This window comes from Misgurnus anguillicaudatus, chromosome 21, assembly GCF_027580225.2.
Source record: "Misgurnus anguillicaudatus chromosome 21, ASM2758022v2, whole genome shotgun sequence".
NCBI lineage: Eukaryota > Metazoa > Chordata > Actinopteri > Cypriniformes > Cobitidae > Misgurnus > Misgurnus anguillicaudatus.
This window is the reverse complement of record NC_073357.2, coordinates 22,300,665-22,320,336: the sequence shown is the minus strand read 5'-3', so window position 1 is coordinate 22,320,336 and position 19,672 is coordinate 22,300,665. Positions and strand designations below refer to the sequence as shown.

General features: G+C 37.9%; 2 protein-coding genes across 3 annotated transcripts in view; one reads left to right on the top strand and one right to left on the bottom strand.

The window, feature by feature from the left end:
* The window catches only part of focad (focadhesin), a 205,073-nt gene that overhangs the window by 69,009 nt on the left and 116,392 nt on the right, over nt 1-19,672 (bottom strand). Inside the window, exons 1-3 of one of the 2 annotated variants that reach the window (XM_055196319.2) lie at nt 2,648-2,786; nt 541-612; nt 363-437 (exon numbers count right to left, since the gene is read on the bottom strand). In XM_055196319.2, coding sequence (XP_055052294.2) covers nt 363-437; nt 541-597 — 132 coding nt within the window. In that variant the 5' untranslated portion in view covers nt 598-612; nt 2,648-2,786. Of the gene's footprint in view, nt 1-362; nt 438-540; nt 613-2,647; nt 2,787-19,672 lie in introns of those variants that run through there. The other variant, XM_055196326.2, reaches the window with a different exon arrangement.
* The window catches only part of mllt3 (MLLT3 super elongation complex subunit), a 66,833-nt gene continuing 50,607 nt past the window's right edge, over nt 3,447-19,672 (top strand). Inside the window, exons 1-2 of the mRNA XM_055196722.2 lie at nt 3,447-3,650; nt 4,082-4,262. Of these exons, the coding sequence (XP_055052697.2) occupies nt 3,639-3,650; nt 4,082-4,262 (193 nt within the window). The 5' untranslated portion in view covers nt 3,447-3,638. The remainder of the gene's footprint in view (nt 3,651-4,081; nt 4,263-19,672) is intronic.

Sequence of the window (19,672 nt, the reverse complement as noted above, 5' to 3'; positions counted from 1 at the left end):
AGTTGAAATTATTTTAAAATTTATTAAGTTTAAGTAAAATAAAAACTTTTCACAGTGTAGATGATGTCTGGAAGTTAAAGGGCACCTATTATGGCCTTTATATAAGTCTCAGGTGTGCCTGTGAAGTTTTAGCTAAAATACCCCACAGATCATTTATAAGAGCATGACCAAAATGCCCTAATTGTGGACTGCTTTGGTTTAATGGAGATTAAAAAACAAGGAGCAGGTGGATTTTATTTTGCATAATAGGTGCCCTTTAAAGAAGTACATTAGGTTTGATTCTATTGTTCATTAAACTCTTATTAAAAACAAAAATCACGATTATACAACCACAATAGTATAATTCATAAGCATGTACTCACTTTAGTGCTGGTCTGACAGATCTTTTCATTTAGACCTTTTTCTTTAAGCACTGCAGTCACCAGTGACCTTACAGCCTAGAATTGAATGCAAAATAAGTTAAAAAATCAGACATTCTTCTTCTTTGCATAAAAATTGCATTTACTGTTTTTTCTTATAAAAAATGCATAACAGTTTTACCTGAGCTTGAATGAGGGTGTTGGGAAATCCAAATCTTGCCTTCAAATTCTCAGTCATCTCCACAATTCATGACTACAAACATACAGTACCCATTTAAATTCCAGTAGCCATTTAACACATTTAAATTCCAATGCAAACATGACATATTTCTGTAAAAAGGTAAAAATGAAAAGCATGTATCCATCAGGAACTTAATAAATCATGGAAGGTATGTTGGAGGAATGTTGTTAAAATGCTAATAATTCAGATATGGCCACATTATTTTGTTTTGGTACAAGGTTTTTTTAACTAACATGCACAGATAAATGAAGCACAACAAGATTAGGAATTAATTTAGGAGGTCATCTCTGACCTTCAAGACATAAAACATTTATAGAAATATAATTTCTTAAAAATGCATTTTCAATTGGAAACAATACCAAGGTCCAAACTTAAATTCACAAATGCATGCGTCAGCCTTTATTTCCTAAATTAAAGAAACTGACACTATTTTTAAACAGAACACAGCTGTGCTATAAGGTTTGGGGGCAATGATACGTCTTATTTGAACCCACTCTCACATTGCAGATGTCAGTGGATCAAACACACCGAACAGGTGTGACACGACAAAAACTGCCTTTGGGCAGACGATCTATTAAAGTGAAATTAGACCAACCCAATACCACTTCAAACTAATGTGATCTAAGGTGAAACAAAATAAAGGCCGAGAGACAGTCTTCTTGCATCTAAAATCAGAGGTTACAACCATGTGACAGATGGCACTTGGCAAACACATCAATGGGATGCATTATTCACAAGTCACTTTTGCCAAAGCATCAATGTCTGTCCAGTTGCGGACCGTCGGCTTTGGCATGTCAGGTTGTCTCATATGGACTCCTGGCGTAAGGTAATGAGATAACCACTATGTGTGTATGACACTGGCTTATGGAAATTCAGGTTTATACAATGGGCATATGGGAGAAAGAGGGAGACTGGGCAAGCCTTTAAATGCAGCCCCACCCCTCCTGGGACTGATATCTGACAAGCCAGCACTGTGTGCATGTGATGAAATACCTCCTGTGTTTCCATACAGCTTGACAGTTTTACTACACTGACACACGGACAGCAAAGAGTGGCTCGTTGACCTCAGGTAGGATTTTGAATTTAGAGACTTCAGGCTGTTTACTTTGCATCTATACAAGTAATATAGTTTAAATACTACAATTTATTTTAATGTGGCTGTGGATTTTAACTTTGCAACACATTAAAATACACTGGAAATTAATTAAATACATTGAACAACCAAGCATAATGCATAAAAACGTTTTAGTCTGAGAGTTATTTAAATACATTATTAACAAATGATGGACAATGTTTATTCTTGTTGGAGTCAATTAACAAATTGTTATTTCATAACATAAACAGTTCTAGTATACAGAAGACTGTGTAACTATATTTACAAACTAGTTGTTTACAGGATAGTTTACAAAACAAGCGGAGTCTTTGTCAGCAATGCATAGAACTGAAAATATTCCAGGGATTTCCAGTCTGTGGTGACTTTTCCACACGCACAAAAGCTTTGGCCCTGGACTGCTTGCTCTGCACTGCTTGTGTGTCCAAAATAATGCATCATTGTTTAAGTACCACTATGTTAGAATGACTAGCTAAACTAAGTTAGCTTGTATAATTGGTATTATATGTCAATTTTTAAAATGGTTCTGTTTTTACATGCATTGTGTGTTAACAATACTATGTTTGAGGTAAAACTATTCTTTTAAGTAGGTTGAAGTGCCATGTATATGTTAACTAGTAAGTTACTGTAACTATGTCAAAATACCGCGATTTAGCTAACATATGATACTGTAACTGCACCACTATCGAAACGGTACCTTTTAATGCTAACTGTTAACGATAGCTACATACGGATTCTCAGCTTTTTAGATGTCGGGTTTTTGTAAAGTGACTAAATAAGTTCACTTTCTAAAAGTATAGTATTACTCTTTACAAGACATACTGGTAACGAGAAACTGTTTAATACAACACTAAACGACAACGTTAAACATATTGTAAATATACAAATTGGAATAATCTTAAGTAACTAAACAACATACATTATATTCAATCTTACCCAAAGAAATCCTATACATTGACGTTTAGATGCAGTTAACTTTCTAACCGAATCCTCCAACCGGCAACATGCATCTACGGTGCGTGCGATGGACCAAAAATGTTGAAAAGCGAAACGTTAATCTAACGTCATATGCGACATCAGGCATTGTTTTATTTGCGTATATTATGTTACTTTTGTGTCATTTACAAAAAATTAAGAATTGTTATAAACATAATGTGCATACTACATACATCTTATACAGGTAGATAAAATATAAAACTAGCAGTTTAAACGTGTTTCTCAAATAAATGTTCTCTACTGAAAAGGGGACTGAATAAAATATTGCAATGCTGTTTTAATTATTAAATATACTTGTTTTAATGTTTTAAATATAATTAGAAAAAATATGACTACATTTAAATAAGTGACCAATTAAATATACTATAAACAACAGCAGGCTATATTATAAGAGTCCTTCATTCAAAGCAAAGACTGTAATTAGACTGGGTATTGCAGATTGTAGCAGCATAAATAGATAAAGTAGACAGTAGAGCAACAAAATACGTTAATTGTATAAAAACATAAAGAAAATGTAGAAACCAATACATGTATATAGAAAAGAAAAATCAATTTTCAAAATGAAAAACAAAATAAGACTACTCAGTAAAAAATATTTTACCGTGTCAAACTGTGCTTTAGTGCACGTAATAAATAACTGTGTTGCTGGGTGCTGAAAACTTGGTTTAACATGGGTTAAAAAAGCGCCCGTGAATGGCTCTCCACATGCTCGCCCTGCCATTGGTTCGTCTCGTGCACCGCACGGACTGCTGCGACTCTAGTGCGAGCGCTGACACTCACGCGCATGCGTCTCACTTTACTCCTCAGCCTTTGAAAACTCGCACAGAGAGCTCAATTAAAAGACCATGTCCGCCATCGGGCGTCTGCAGTCCTCGGTGTCCTTATTTAAACCAAATTCTCCATGAAATAGCATTATCCCGTGGCCTCAACAATGGCCAGTTCGGTGAGTAGGGCTTTACCTGCTAATTCGGGGAAGTGTTTTGGGTCTCCGGTGCCTGTGCTCGTTTTCGCCTGGTTTGGAAAAGCGATTAGACGCATATGAGGGTTTTCCAGCCATATTTCCATCGGTATACTCAAGTACAACAGAACTAACGTTAGTGCGTTTCCAGTGCGTCTGCAAAAGTGATGCGCTTGAAAGATTTTAAACAAAAGCATTGCATATTGTAACACATATTACGGATATGCTCAGAAATGATCTGTTTCCATTAAAGATATAATACGTATTGTTTTAATTTTTTTTATAGAAGGCTATTTATATTTGTTCGGCGACAAAGTGGTTTTTAAGATTGTTACACGCGAGTAAACCGGCAAATTGTTCATTCTATTATAATTGATTGGCGTCGTGATTATGAAGTGAATATTTGGGTGTTTTAGGGTGCAGTTCAGGTGAAACTGGAACTCGGTCATCGCGCTCAGGTCCGAAAGAAACCCACGGTGGAAGGTTTTACGCACGACTGGATGGTGTTTGTCCGTGGACCCGAACAGAGCAACATTCAGCATTTCGTGGAGAAAGTCGTATTTCATCTACACGAAAGTTTTCCGAGACCAAAAAGAGGTAGGTTTGGGTTAAAAAATTTTAAGTGAATTGTTTTATTCGTTGTGCATTATATTATAAAAGAGCTTGAATGATGTGATGTTCTTTGGTTGCACATTGTTTCACAAAAAAGCGGTTGTCATTTCTTGAAAAGTTTAGAGATGGACAATCGGAAGGCTTTTTGTTTTAAATGCTTTTTATTTGTTTAAATATTTGTGAATTGTTATTTTTATATTTCTTGCGTTATTAAGTTGATCACATTTTCCAAACGTGTTACGCATGGAATAATGACGCTTTAATCATTGTGCGGCACACTTAATGTTTTGTACCCAAGTGTGTCATTTGTGCATTTTCTCATCGCTGTCAGTAGGCTTTTATAAGCCTTTGAGATATGTCTGTTGTTTCGCTTCAGCTCTTTTCACAGCTGTTAAGTTGTTAGAATTGAATAAAACTTGATTCGTTTGGACACTGGAAGCACGAAGCGCGTGCGAGTGAGATTTGGTACAGTAGCCTACTACAGTTATCATACTTCGCTGTTAGAAACAACTTCAATGCACCAACAATAGGGCAGAGAGCGGTGAGGATGAAAGAGGTTGTCGGAAAAGAGGAGGTGGGCATTGCGGCTGATGAAAGACTAGGAAGGAATTAATTAAAATATTTGCTGGTTTCTCCCTCTGTGTTTAAGATGAGGTTGCTCTGATGCGAAGTGCAGGGAAAATAAAGAATAAAGACCTCTTACGTGTACTTACTATAGGATTTCAAGCGAGCGTTTGCACTTTATTGAAAACAGCTTAGATCTTGTTGGTTTTCCTTCACTAACTTGTCCTTTGTTTAGCGCGTGCATGTGCGCAAAATGTTAATTCTCGCTACTTTAAACTGTAAGTGCGTGTTTTACATCACAAACCTGTGAATGGAGAGCTTTTTTGGACTGTAACTGTCTAACCAGTTAGCATGCGTTTGATTGCAACAGTATTTGTATTGCTGTGTGATGTAAAATCAGTACAAGGCTTTGAACACCTGGATGAAAAGGAACCATGTTAACGTGCTTCTGTGGGCAGTTACAGTTGCTTAAAAAAAAGCATGCAAATTGTCCTAAATCCTTTGGGAAATGGTACCCTAATGTCCACTCCATAGTTCATCTACCCCACACAAATGCAATGAGTGTATTTCCTAAAGGAGATATGTGCTCCAAAACACTAGCTCACCATTTACATTCATTCATTAGCATTTCATTGCATTTAACATTTTATCTAAACAATTTCGTCTCACCAGCTGTATGTGAAAAGCTCCCCGCTATATTTATTTTCTCAGCGCTGACTGTAAATCATAGGCTGATTTGGAAACCACCCCAAACACACTCTAAAGGTCTTCTACGGCAAGGTGTAGACCAAATGTAGGTTAGCTTGAACCTACAACCTTCCTCATGTTCTTTGTCAAATGTCTGGAAGGGTCTGCTGAAAAAAATGCAAAGACAGCAGGGGGATACTTAACCTTTAATAAATCCTCTAGTATGATAGAAGACTCCTCCAAGCACACCCTTAGAAGTATAAAGTATGCACCCTTAAATATTTTTGTGCTGTGACAAATTTGATGGCTAAGTACTTCCTGTGTGCCTTTTCAATCTGGATTGTTTATAAAAGAATTGACAGAGGGTTTGGTCATGATCTAAGGAAAGAGGGCTTTAACTCCAGTGATTTATGTGCATACCTTTAGATGTGCCCATGGAACAGGATTTACTTTTATATTTGAATTGTTAAATATTTTTAACTTTACAAAATGTTGATGAATAAATGGTTTAAATATTATCTTTATTCAAGCCATGAATACTATAGACATCAGTAAACAGCCCATGAGGGCTTCTGCATACTGGGCAGATAATTGACAACAGGACTCTCAGTTGAAGGGGATGGCTAAACAAAACCTACTTTCTTACACCCGGTCTCAGGCACAATTTATGGTGCTCTTGTTAGATAAACAGTCAGGCTTATTATTTGGGGTCTCTGGAGGATACGTCACCCCCTTCACCCCCCCCCCCTTCCTCAGGGCTTTGATCAGTGTTAGCTGGTGTTGAGACGAGCTCAGGGGAAGTTAGAGGGAAACCTTGCACACAGATAGGCCTGTGTTTGACAATTTAATACCAACAGTCTTACTATACTGCTCCAAAGGAACAGCTGCTCACACACACACTTAAAGTCCTTTTACTCTGGAGAATTTTCTGTTCTGTGGCAGTAAGTCCCTTTCTTTCTCATTTCTTTTTTTTTTGGAGACACAGGGGTAACAAATCCTGTGGAACATAAACGCTCATTTTACCTGCAGTCATCTATGGCAGGTTAAAAAATACACTTAAATTAAAGATTTGTCTGGCCTATAAAAGTATAAAATAATGTGGCATTTCAAGGCTTTCTTTTTAGGCAAGCATGGTTGATAATCCAAAGTCAGTTAGGTATCAGTGTAGTATAGTATAGTAAGCACTCTAAATTCTGCTGGGTTATTTTTTTTAACACAATGCTGGGTAAACTGGACTGGTTAAACTGGTTATTTCAGCTCATGGTTTGGTTTACAAAAACCCAGCATAGGTTAAACCCAGCATGTGTTCCTTCCAATATTTACCCAGCATTTGGGTTAAAAACAACCCAGCAGAATTTATGGAGTAGGGTGGTGTGCGTGTGTGCAGTGCAGAGTCCAATAAATCCAATAAACCTCATTTCACTACTGAAATATGACTGTGTCCTTCAGTTATTTGATCGATCAAAATGAAATTGCTGATCCAAACACCTAAATATTTATAAATGAAAGTCATGGAAATTGTCAGGGGTGCCCAAACTTTTGCTTACAACTGTAGACACATACTGTACTAAGATACCACTACCCACTAGGGCTGTCACAATGATTAAGTAATCGTCTCATCGCGATTGTTTGATCTTATTGCGATGATTTCAGATCACCGCAATGATTGCAGATCTCTTTAAAAAACACAAGGGGGAGCTGCGCAGCGCCTGTATAAACGAGACTATATGGCGCTCCATAAAGGGGCCATGGCACAAAACTTTTTTAAGATGTCAAATAAATCTTTGGTGTCCCCAGAGTACATATATGAAGTTTTAGCTCAAAATTCCATATAGTTAATTTATTATAGCATGTTAAAATTGCCACTTTGTAGGTTTGTGCAAAAATGTGCCGTTTTGGGTGTGTCCTTTAAAATGCAAATGAGCTGATGAAATTCAAACACTGATCACAATGAGTGCTTTTACATGCACAGTCTTACGCCGATTATGCTTAATAAACTGATATCACGTGGGGTCATGTAAACGCGTAAAACGGTTTTCTTTAATCGGGGAAAGCCCATAAACGGCGTAAGCAAAAACCGGTCGGCAGATGTAATTTTTTGCTCATTACCCCGATTTTGCATGGCAAGTAAACACCTTAACCGGCTTTCTCACGGTTTTGTCCATGTGCGTTACTTTGCGCTTACTTCCACGTCTGACGTTTATCTTTCACACGCGGAAGTAAGCAAAAAATAACGCATAAAAGTCTCTGCTCTACTAAAGCAGTTGGCAGAGAAACTGCGAAAATAAAAACTGGTGTTAGATTTACAGGTTCTGGAGACGCGAAAAGAGATAAAAATAATATAGCTTGAGACAGATATACCGTCGGCTTTCTGATCGACTATTATGTACTATAGGCAATGACGTCACTACCTGCGAGAAACCTGACAAATCTTTAAGTCCCATGTAAACGCAGTTGTCTGCATAGCCGGTTTATTGATTTGCATGTAAACGCATGAAAACAGTTTTCTATAATAAGCAGATTTTGCTTATTTTTGTGCATGTAAACGTACTCGATGGTGGTGGTTTGTTGCAATTAAAACTCAATTGTGCTTTTCTCTGCACTAAATGGCAGTGCTGTGATTGGATAGTGCAAATTAAGGGGTGGTATTATTATAATAAGAGCTCCTTATGACATTATAAGGAAAGCCAAATTTCAACAACCTATTTTTATATGTGCTTGTAGAGAATGGTCTACCAAAACTAAGTTACTCGGTTGATCTTTTTCACATTTTCTAGGTTGATAGAAGCACTGGGGACCCAATCATAGCACTTAAACATCTAAAAAGTCAGATTTTCATGCCATGGCAGTGTAACGTGATACATTGCAAAGCCATTTAATACAGTAAAAAAAAACGCATTTTAAAAAATCCTGCAAAACTATAAGCAGTATGAACTGCCAGGAAAAAACATACATTTTCGAACAACAATTCCAAAATTAGGAAAGTGAAGGATGCTATTCTTAAGGATCTGTAAGGAATTGATTTTTTTTTTTTTTGCAGACACTACAAACATGTGGTCCAGTATGAATATGACCTTAGTAGGATTGGCTACTATTTAAGGCCTGTTCTGGTATTGCATTTTTATCTTCAGTTATTTTTCAGACACTTTATGGTGTTCATTTCTTATGAATAATTTTCAGTTTTTGAAAGATGTATTCATTAAATAATTACTTTTAAATATGTGTTGTGTATTAATATTTACTGCCAGGTAAACCTTGCAAAAGATTTAATTAAATAATCACAACGTGTTAAAATGATAAAACACAAAATTTATGAGAATTAAATGTCAAGGCAATAAATCAGACAATTAATCATCATAATCGTCAAAGTCCTAAAGCAGGCGATTAATCATCACAATTAAATTCATCTTTTTGTCTCCTTGATGGTTAAACTCAATTGTTCAACCAAAAAATAAAATGCACAAATGATGAAAAATTATATGTTGGTTTACATATACAATGCTGCTGAAGGAGTCAAAAATGTTGTTCACTCAAAAAGCACATACATCCATCATATGAGTAATCCATACAACTTCATTACTTTTCATATACTTTTATTCAGTACAGTACTATTATTTTACTTTTGTTCCTTGTTGATGCTTGAAAGCTTTATAATTTTTTGTCATTGCATAGAAAAGAGTGGCACAGTCTTCAGAATCCATCTCTTTTTTTCTCCTTTGAGGTTTCATGGTAGAAAATCGTACAGTTTAGGATTCAACATGGGGGAATGGTGACAGATATAAGCTATAATTTTGTTATCTAAATGAAACTTTGTTCTGGGTGGTTGCCATCTGGTTACCAAGGTGTTCCAGGTCATTGCTAGGTGGTTAATTGCTATCCCAAATACATAAAAATACGTTGTATTAAGGTTTCAGGTTTAAATATGTATGCATGATGCTTCATCACTAATAATAAGTTGACATCTCTTCCTGGAAGTACAGGATGAGGTGGTTCCATCAGCACACTGAGATGAGTGCCAAAAGTGGTACTCTGCTCCTCCTTTCTTGTGGTCAGATTGTGGTCCGGTCAGGGTTTATCCAAAGCCATCTTTCCCATAGATGTCTTTAGTAGCCATTTTACTTTGAGTCCAATTTATTGACAGTCTGATCAGACGTTGGGGTTATGTTAGTGTCTTATTCTAAGTTCCCCCTCAGGCAAGGTATGGCTTAGATGTCGGTGGGGGCTGCCTTCCTTCCCGCCCCATTCTTCTGTGTGCTTGCGAGACCTCTTTCCCCTCAACGGGAAGCGATTCATTCTAGGAAGGCAGATGAACGGACTCCCTGCAGAGTGAAATTAAGGAGCGTAGGAATTTTATGTTGACAAAAGTATGATTTATGAAATTGTAGACATGGGGGCGAATTCGGAGGAGTGTCTTTGGCTTTCCAGTGACAGATTACTTTTGTTTCCAAAACCTTTGATTAATTTGTGAAATTGTATACGATGCATAGCTGTGTTCCAAAACCCATTGAGGTGTCACACCGTGTGATGCTGTCTTTAAATTTGGTGTAAATACTGGTGTAATCCACTTTAGATAACCCCCCCAAATGGCATGTTAAAAGAACTAACTGTAGTTACTCACTGTACGTTTCAGTCAGAAGGTCTCTTTTCCTGTCTTAAGCCCAGAGTATAGTGTGTTTTTTTTATGTGTACGCAAACGTACGCATAGTTGAAAGCACAACCTTGCAAACTTGACATTCGACGCAATGGCATTGTGACAAAATCCAATGCATCTCCTGGGCTACATACTGCATTCTCCTGTACGTGCATGGCTGACCTAGGGGTCCAAAGCATGCGCGTTTACATAGATGTGGCCGTGCGGGCGTAATATTCTGATGACGAAATTTGCGTCAAACTCACTGTACACGGACCCTTGCGTATATGCGTAAAAACGGGATTATACTTTTAGCTTTAGTGGGTGGTTCATAGTCCGAAAACGAGTTTGAGGTGAAAGATTAAATCAAATACAGTGGTGACCCGTGACTTCTCTTTTTCCTCTGTCATGCTCCTGTCAACTTTGCCACCGTCTCACTCTCATTGCTTTCTATGAGTATACGCACACTGGTGCTTTCTATGAGTATACGCACACCGGTGCCGACAGGTGGCGCCACAGAGCGACACTCACATAGTTTAACATTAATTAACATCATATTTGTCCCTAATCATTAACGATTAACAGTGGCTGCTAATGTATATTTTGCATTTTGAAGTAGACGCTATCTGACGAAGCTCACGCTATTTAATGTGCACTTCCGGTTTACCTCTGAGTTGTCCTAGACGCGACGCTGAGCTGCGTGGCCGGTGTGCGACCACCTTCATTCATGTGGTCGAATTTAAATGGAACAGTTTTAACAAGTCAAATAGCTATCTGATCAAAGAAGTGACCAGGTGTAAAACTAGCCTGGTCCAACCAGACTCTCATACATTCATTTCATTTGTAAAGAGAGTCTGGCCACGCTCCATTGCAAAGCGTTACTTCCGTTAAGGAGGGTCCTCTGTTGAAGTTTAGAACTATTGGATTTGCCCAGAGTCATTTAGGATCTGCCATAGGTAATCGCTAACGTGTGGTCGTGACGTATATCATGCCCCGAAACCGGCCGGAAACAACAAGTCCGAATGTTCAACAAAACTTAGCAAACATTGCTCTTGCTCCGGCTTTAACTTCTGTATATTCGGCAGTTTTGCAACAATAGCTTTTCTCACGTCTTTCTCCGCTGCAATTACTGAACTACAACTCAAACTTATGCACGACCTCAACGTCATCGTTCTTAGCCACCCCCCTTTGTTCGCTGATTGGACCTGGACATTGTACTGAAGCGAAATGAAAATTAAGCGGAAGCACGTAGGAGGGCAGAGCCAGGCTAGTGTAAAACAGCCCCATAATGAGTGCTGGAATGTTAAAAAAGGTTAAATAATGCCAAATAAATATAGTAAAAAAGATGTAAATGTAACTCGGTGTTCTGCCTTTAGCTGAGTGTTTCTTTATCTTCGGCTTCGGACAACAATTTTCCTTTCGGTGCATCTCTATTTACAAGACACTAAGGGCGCACTCACACTATCCCAGGGGTGTCCAAAGTCGGTCCTGGAGGGCCGGTGTCCTGCAGAGTTTAGCTAAAACTTACCTCAATACACCTGCATCAAAGTATCTAGTTTGCCTAGTAAGACCTTGATTAGCTGGATTAGGTGTGTTTGATTAGGGTTGGAATAAAACTCTGCAGAGACACCGGCCCTCCGGGGGCAGGAATGGACCTGCAAACCCCTGCAAAATCCAAACCGTGCCCGGGCACGTTTGACTCCCAAAACCTGGTTCGTTTGACTAGTGTAATCACTCTGTACCTGTAGTATTTTGACATGACGTGTGTGATGCACAAAGGGTTAACATGACACGGCAAACACACATTTTGAAATGACGAGCCACACACATGACGGGCTAAATACATGTTTTGATGAGCTTCGCATCGTGCGCCCTTGAAAGTCATCGACCGCCACTGATCAAATATCTGATTACTTGAGACTAGTTAACAGTAAACTGAATCATGACCATATTTTTGCAAGAATAAGTACTGCTTTTGGAAGAGGGGGGCCAAATGCCTTTTTATATTTTGAGTTTAATCGTTAAATTTTAATGTGATCTTCTGAGCTGTCTACATCAATTTCTTGGGTTAAGAAAATGACATTTTGGAAGTGCCACTACTGTACACAAATTCCCAATTACAGTATGAGGAATCCATTTCTGAATTTTCTTTATCTTGATTTTCAAAACGTGTTTCCACATCGACCACATCCTTATAATTGTACCTGTTATAGGCAGTCATTAACTGTGATTTCATTTCTGGCATGGTGAGCTGTTGAGCATCTTGCAGTCTTGCCATTTTCTTGTTCACGAGCACACGCACACCCAGCTAAAATAATTGGGTCTGTCTGGCTGTATTACATGATATGTCTCTCCCTACATGTGGAATAAATTCTTCCAATTGGGTGTATAACTGCTGTCACACATTTCCATTTCCCATCATGCCTGTCAAATCTGTACCCTGCGCAAGAATTTGCAGTGGTCTTTTAACCATGCACATATCATTAAACTCTGAAGGCATGACTGCTGTCAGCTCGTCGGTATTGACCTGTTTACTATGTCAAATGTTTGGTGCATGTAAAAACTAAATTTTTTAAATCTTGTTGTGCCATGTGAATCAATACGACATTATTTATCAAGCATATTATCTCCAATAATAAAACGGCTTTCTGAAATGCTTACTTCTGATTGGTTAATCAAAGCATTCTGTCTTCATAGGAATCCAATTTCATACAAACCTGTGGTAGTTTCATGTCACTTCAGTCTCTCACAATTATTGTGGGAATTGTTTACATCAGATACAAGCACTGGGGACCCAATTTTAGCACTTAAACATGGAAAAAGTCAGATTTTCATGATATGTCCCCTTTAAAAAATATATATATTTTTTGCAGTGAATAGTTTTGGATGGAAAACGCTTTGTATCCACTTTGTTAAAGGGTTAGTAAATTTTCTTTAAAAAAAAATCAGATAATTTACTCACCAACATGTCATCCAAAATGTTTCTTATGGAAAACATTTCAGGATTTTTCTCATTTAATGGACTTTATTGGACCCCAACACTTCAACGGAGTTTCAAAATATGCACTTTTAAACCACAACTTCTCGTCTATCTCCGGTCCTGTGATGCGCCAGCGCGACCTCGCGCAATACGTCATCATGTCAAGAGGTGACGGATGATGTATGCGAAACTACGCCCCAGTGTTTACAAGTGTTGAGAAAGAGGACCGTTCCAACGTTGTTGTATGTTGAATGATACTAATTAATGTTTTTGTGTCAGATTATTGTTTAAAATGGTCCGCAAATGTGCGTTTCATATATGTAACATGTGACCTTTCCATGTCACTGCGCAATTACGTGAGGTTGCGCTGGCGCATCACAGGACCGGACCGGAGATAGATGAGAAGTTGTGGTTTAAAAGTGCATATTTTTATGTTTCTTGTCAAAAATGACAATCGTTTCACTAGATAAAACCCTTATGCCTCATTTGGGATCGTTTAGAGTCCTTTGAAAAAACTGTTAAGTGTTGGGGTCCATTAAAGTCCATTAAAATGAGAAAAATCCAGGAATGTTTTCCTCAAAAAAAAGAAACATAATTTCTTCTCGACTGAACAAAGAATGAGATAAACATTTTGGATGACATGGGGTTGAGTAAATTATCTGGATTGTTTTTTTTAAGAAAATGGACTAATCCTTTAATAGTTCAGGTTGTTTTACTGCGGTTATACAAAAATCAAAAAGCCTTTTTACAAACCTCATGTTCTAGTCTAGTGTAGTATGTTTAATATTTAAAAAAAAGTTTGCTGGATACATACATATATAAATATATAATAAACATAATAAATGTAAATAATACAAAAAATTAAATCCACATTGTAAGGCTATCGGCCAAAATTTTGTAGCTTCCAGCACAGTTCTAAAATGTTCTCTGATCTCCTTGATCGTTCAGAAAGACAGCAAGCGCAAAGTAGATGGCAAATAGCAAGGCTTCAGAAACGACCCAGTAATCGGTTACAGCGCAGCAAAAATTATACCACCTTGTACAGATGATGCACAAAGGGCTCTGCAGCCATGAAACTCCAGACTGCCTCTTCCCTGGCATAAAAGGAGCGGAAGAGGAGGGGAAGTAGGGAGAGACAGCATTCACTTGTGAGCAGCAGTCCAAAACAGGAACTCCGCCATAAATGCTAATTTTGAGGGGGGGGGATGAGAGGGAGACTGGGGGAGGAAGTGTTTTATTGAGGTATGGATTGTAAGAAATGTCTGTTGGCAATTCTTTCACTCTTTTCTCTTGTATGTGTGCATGCCATAAAACATTTGTTTCTCTTCTTTACTGCAGTCCTGGACAGTGGAGTTTACCCTCGCATTTGTTCGCAATGAGAATGCAGGTAATTTGGCATAACATTGTGCGCCAATACGAACAATATCTTGTGAAATTTTTTTTGAAGCATCATTAAAAAAGGATAAAATAATACAATTTTGCCCTCTGCTTTGTGTATTTGGGTTAAAAGCATGATGTGTGGCCAACATCATCATGAACATGACACTTTACACCTGTTGCTGAGTAACAACTCTGATGGACTTGCCAAAAACGATTTCTGCTGTGACGGACAGAAATAATCTCCACGTTTATCTTTCCCCCTAATAGTGAGAAGAATGATTGTACGGCCAACGGCCAAATTATTCCTCATCGAAAGTGTTTCACTCCTGTTAAGTAGTTTATATTGCTTTCACACCAACAGTGGAGCATACCATTCACATTAACCATTTAGTCCACGATTATGGGCAGGCTTTGGTGTGGTTTGCAAGTAAGTCACTTTTATTCAAAGTGACCTACAAATGAGGAAATACTTTAGCCTGGCTAACACCAGACCAGTCTCATAGAGAATGAGACGTGGTCTGGGAACCACATGCAAATTTTCTCGTATTTGAGGCGTGGTTTATGAATGCCCAGAGCCATTTATTGGGGGCTACGAATGTCTATCAAATGCGACTGTACGTAGCTCATAGCCAATCGTTTCAATTATACCGGATGACGTATGTAAAGCAACATGAATTCAAGCGTCAACAACTTTTATCGGGTAGGCTACGTGTGCACACAGCTGAATATTGAAAAGCAACACAACTTAATGGCGCTGTGACAACCATAGACTGTAAAAAGGTGGACGACGCCCGTTCGCTCTTATCCATTGGTCAAAAGTAAAGCCGTCAGTGTCCCTATGCGGCGCTGACATCTTGGGTCTTGAGTCTGCGCAGTCGCGATTTCGGGACCAGTCCTGCGCAGTAGTGAGCAGGAAGTAAAGCCGCGAAAGCAAGGCCCTGCCCTCACTCTCGCAGAAAGCGCATATCACAGCTGTCAATCATGACGTGACACCACCGTTTTATAGCATTAAATAACTAACTAAAACCAAATTATTTTAAAAACAAACACTTGAATTTACATCAGCGTGATGATAACTACAGTAAATGTTAGAAACCAGCTTCGGAAAAAAGATAATTGAAGTGTAATTAAATTTAGTTGGTCTCAAGTCCCATTGAATAACATGGGGAGGCGGGGTTTATGACCTATACTGGGACTAGTCACTGGGGGGCGATCGAGACGTTTTGGCTTCACTTTTCAGGGCTTGTGCGGCACACTTAGTGACAACCACAGTAGGTAGGCTACAGGCAAAATGACAATATGATATTAATAAATACCACTTACCATTTATAAGTTAAATGGACTTTGTCGATGGCGATGCCTAGCAGGTTGGTTGGTCCTATAAAACTCCTGTCTTGCCATATCCAAAAATCCTTCTTGGATATAAAAATTGTTTTTTAAATAAACTTGCGTTCAAAACTACACTATCTAAGGCTGCATTGAAATGTAACTTTGTGTCTACGCCGTTTTTGATAAACAAAACTGCTTCGGTGGTCCATAGTTTCCATGCTAGACTTGCAGCGTGAATAAATTTGCATGCATGGCAGCATGGGGAAACCCAGGCTAGGAATACTTAATATTTTGCCTCAAAAGCAAGCAGTATGCACAGTATACCAGTTACTTTTACAAGAATGAACAGTAGGGAAGCAAAAGAGACTGGAAAAGAGAATAGCTTTTATACAAGAGGAGCTCCGATGCAAAACCCTTCATCAAAAATGAGATCATGATATTAACCAAATGCTTTTGGCACGTATCATACGTATTTAAAATATCATACAACATTTTGCTTAAAATTAGCTTAATTCCAGCCTCATACTAGTTTGCTGGCAGAAAACGAAATGCTCATTTTTGAAGGTTGCAGTGGGCTTAGCATTTCGGTTGGAGTAGAGACAAACAGAAGAATGGTGTTCATGTAAACCAAACATCCAAAATACACTCACCTAAAGAATTAATAGGAACACCTGTTCAATTTCTCTTGAATGCAATGGGGAATTGGTGTGGGGAATGTTTTCTTGGCACACTTTAGGCCCCTTAGTGCCAATTGGGCATCGTTTAAATGCCACGGCCTACCTGAGCATTGTTTCTGACCATGTCCATCCCTTTATGACCACCCTGTACCCATTATGATGGCTACTTCCAGCAATAATGCACCATGTCACTAAGCTCGAATCATTTCAAATTGGTTTCTTGAACATGACAATGAGTTCACTGTACTAAAATGGCCCCCACAGTCACCAGATCTCAACCCAATAGAGCATCTTTGGGATGTGGTGGAACAGGAGCTTCGTGCCCTGGATGTGCATCCCACAAATCTCCAACTACAAGATGCTATCCTATCAATATAGGCCAACATTTCTAAAGAATGCTTTCAGCACCTTGTTGAATAAGGCAGTTCTGAAGGTGAAAGGGGGTCAAACACAGTATTAGTATGGTGTTCCTAATAATCCTTTAGGTGAGTGTATGTCTAACGGTCTTTAATCTGCAGAATTGGATGTGTGAATGTGCCCTAATAGATTTTGATCAACACTGAAGCAGATAAGAATGAATTCGATATATGGGTGATTTCAGAAATTATTCAAACGTTGGGGCTAAGATAGTTTTGAATTCTTGACTGTGGTTAAAAGATCACATTGCAAATATGTAGACATGGTTGGGTTAAAAGATTGGTTGCCACATCTATTCTCAGTCATCACTAAATGACAGTGTTGTGTCCCACAATTCTCTGCTCTCATTGAGAGGGAATCCTGCTGCGGCCATTGTCCACTTGGCAGAAAACAAGAAGATTGACCCGAATATTTGGCTGGAAAAACTATACTGGAAATGTCAAAGACAGACAGAGTTTGGCTTAAAACTACAGCTGAGAGTTCTGTATTTCTAAAGAGTAATCAAATAAGCCAATGTATTTAATAAGCAAATGTGAGGATCAGAAAAGAATGGCACTTTGAGAATGACTGATGTTTCAGTTCTGTGGAAATCTGCAGGGCTGTCTGAATTCTTTGAGGCCACAAATTTGTATAGACATTGCTAACTAAAATAACAAAAATGTCCCTGATTTTCATTCAAGTTAAAACACACAGTGTGATAAGGATTTACAGACACAAAGTTTTCCTTTTATTTTCGACTTTATTCATATTTAACATTCTCTAGTTTCATTTGTAATCTAATGGTAAATGGACTGCATTTATATTGCGCTTTCATAGACCAATGGCCATCCAAAGCGCTTTACATATTGCCTCACATTTACCCATTCACTCACACATTCATAGACCGACGGCGTGACATTATTCAATTTTGGGCACTAAGCGCGAAAAACCCTAAGCACTGGCTCTCAGCGTGAATAAAAGTGCATTTTATTGAAAAGCCCATTGCTTCCATTGAAGACAATTAAAAACATACATCAGCCAGTTACGTGAACATCTTGGTGTACACACCTCTTAGAGAAAACGTCAATCTACAGAAGGGGGGCAGTGCACGTGGCGCAAATTTCGTTATCAGAATAACGCACATCGTTATGTTTTTGAACTGCACATACTTTGTTCTCTTTCTCATTCCTTTCGCGTTTACACCCACAATAAACATTGTATTGTTAACATGCTTGTGAGCAGAGTCTTGTTTTTTGGTCTGATGTTTTGCTTGTGGTACTGTACTATAGATTTGCTGTTTACTGTACCTTTTGTATTTCTGAGACATAGTCATTTACTTTTGTCTAAGATCATTTAAATTGTATGCTACCGTGCTTTTCCTACCGTTTCAAGAAGTGATTTTAGACCACAATAGCATTACAATTACGGCAATAAGAAAACATCCCTTTTTAAAAGACCTCAGCTTAGCTGACAAGCTAAATAAAGTCTACCTATATAAAAATCCTTGATAAGCAGTAGAGCTTTCTGTGGTGTGGTGAAAAAAGCATTGTGGAAAAAATAAAATAATGCAATTTGCAGTTGTGGTCATAAATGGCATTTTAATGAGAAAGGTTGTGAAGTTTTACCCTGTCCCCATAATCCTCACCTTAGTATGGTTTCTATTCACGAATGTGAGCACTAGTTTGGTTCTTTAATGTTGCCGAGTTTAAACCTCAGGCTATAGAGTAAAAATTTAGGCACTTGTGTATCCCAACCCTTAATATTCAATTACTGAGCTTAAGACCTTGGTTTTGTCTGAATAGCACAAAGCAGATATGAATGAGCTCTCATTTAGTCAAGTGTAGAAATGAAATGTATAAAATATTTCTGTGCCACAATGTATGTATTGACTCATTATGTTCGTATGGGCAATTTATACAAAAGCATCCTAAATGAAGCTGATGACGTTTGAAATGGCTACTATTTCATTTGGACAGCATAAGAACAAATCAATATTTGTGTATATTTAGTTGTATTCCTGTTTCTTTTCCTTAATGCTAAAAAAGTGTAGCAGTGACTTTATTTTGTGGAATCATTGTAGGAATGTAGATGGCTGTCTTGTCAGTTAACCTGAAATCTTCAACTAAACAAAGACTTCCAAGGCATATAGTATTCACACACTGAGTGGGTGATTCTCACGAAACCATTGAAACACCACGGCACTAATGATTTTAGCTTTAAAATGTGTAATATAGTAACATTAAAAAGCATCAGAATTAACACAATGCTGTGTTCTACCTTGCACAATGTGTGATTTCAACATAAGAATTTATAATTGGAAATTTTATCTCATTTTCTGCTGAAATTCTCATTACCGCAATGTGTCCGGCTGTGTTTGAACATGCGTTATGTTGCAATTTAATCAAATTAACACAAAAATATTAAGAAAAAAAATAAATGGATGTTTTGCTAGACTACTTTAGATGACAGAAAAAATATTTACTGAATATTCATGTATAATAATAATGAAGAACAATTAGGAAAATGATGTGTCCATGCCTGATGTTCTCATCCTCCGCAACACTTTTTGAGAACAGTTTAAGCAGACAGAATTTTAATAAAGTTTGATTTTGAGTGACCAAGCACATGGACCAGTTACTTCAAGATGGCTACCAGGTAAGATCATTTTTTTTACAGTTCATTTGAAATATTGTCTTGTCAGAATGCTTACACGACATTTTGATTATCATTATCGCAACAGATGCTTATTAAA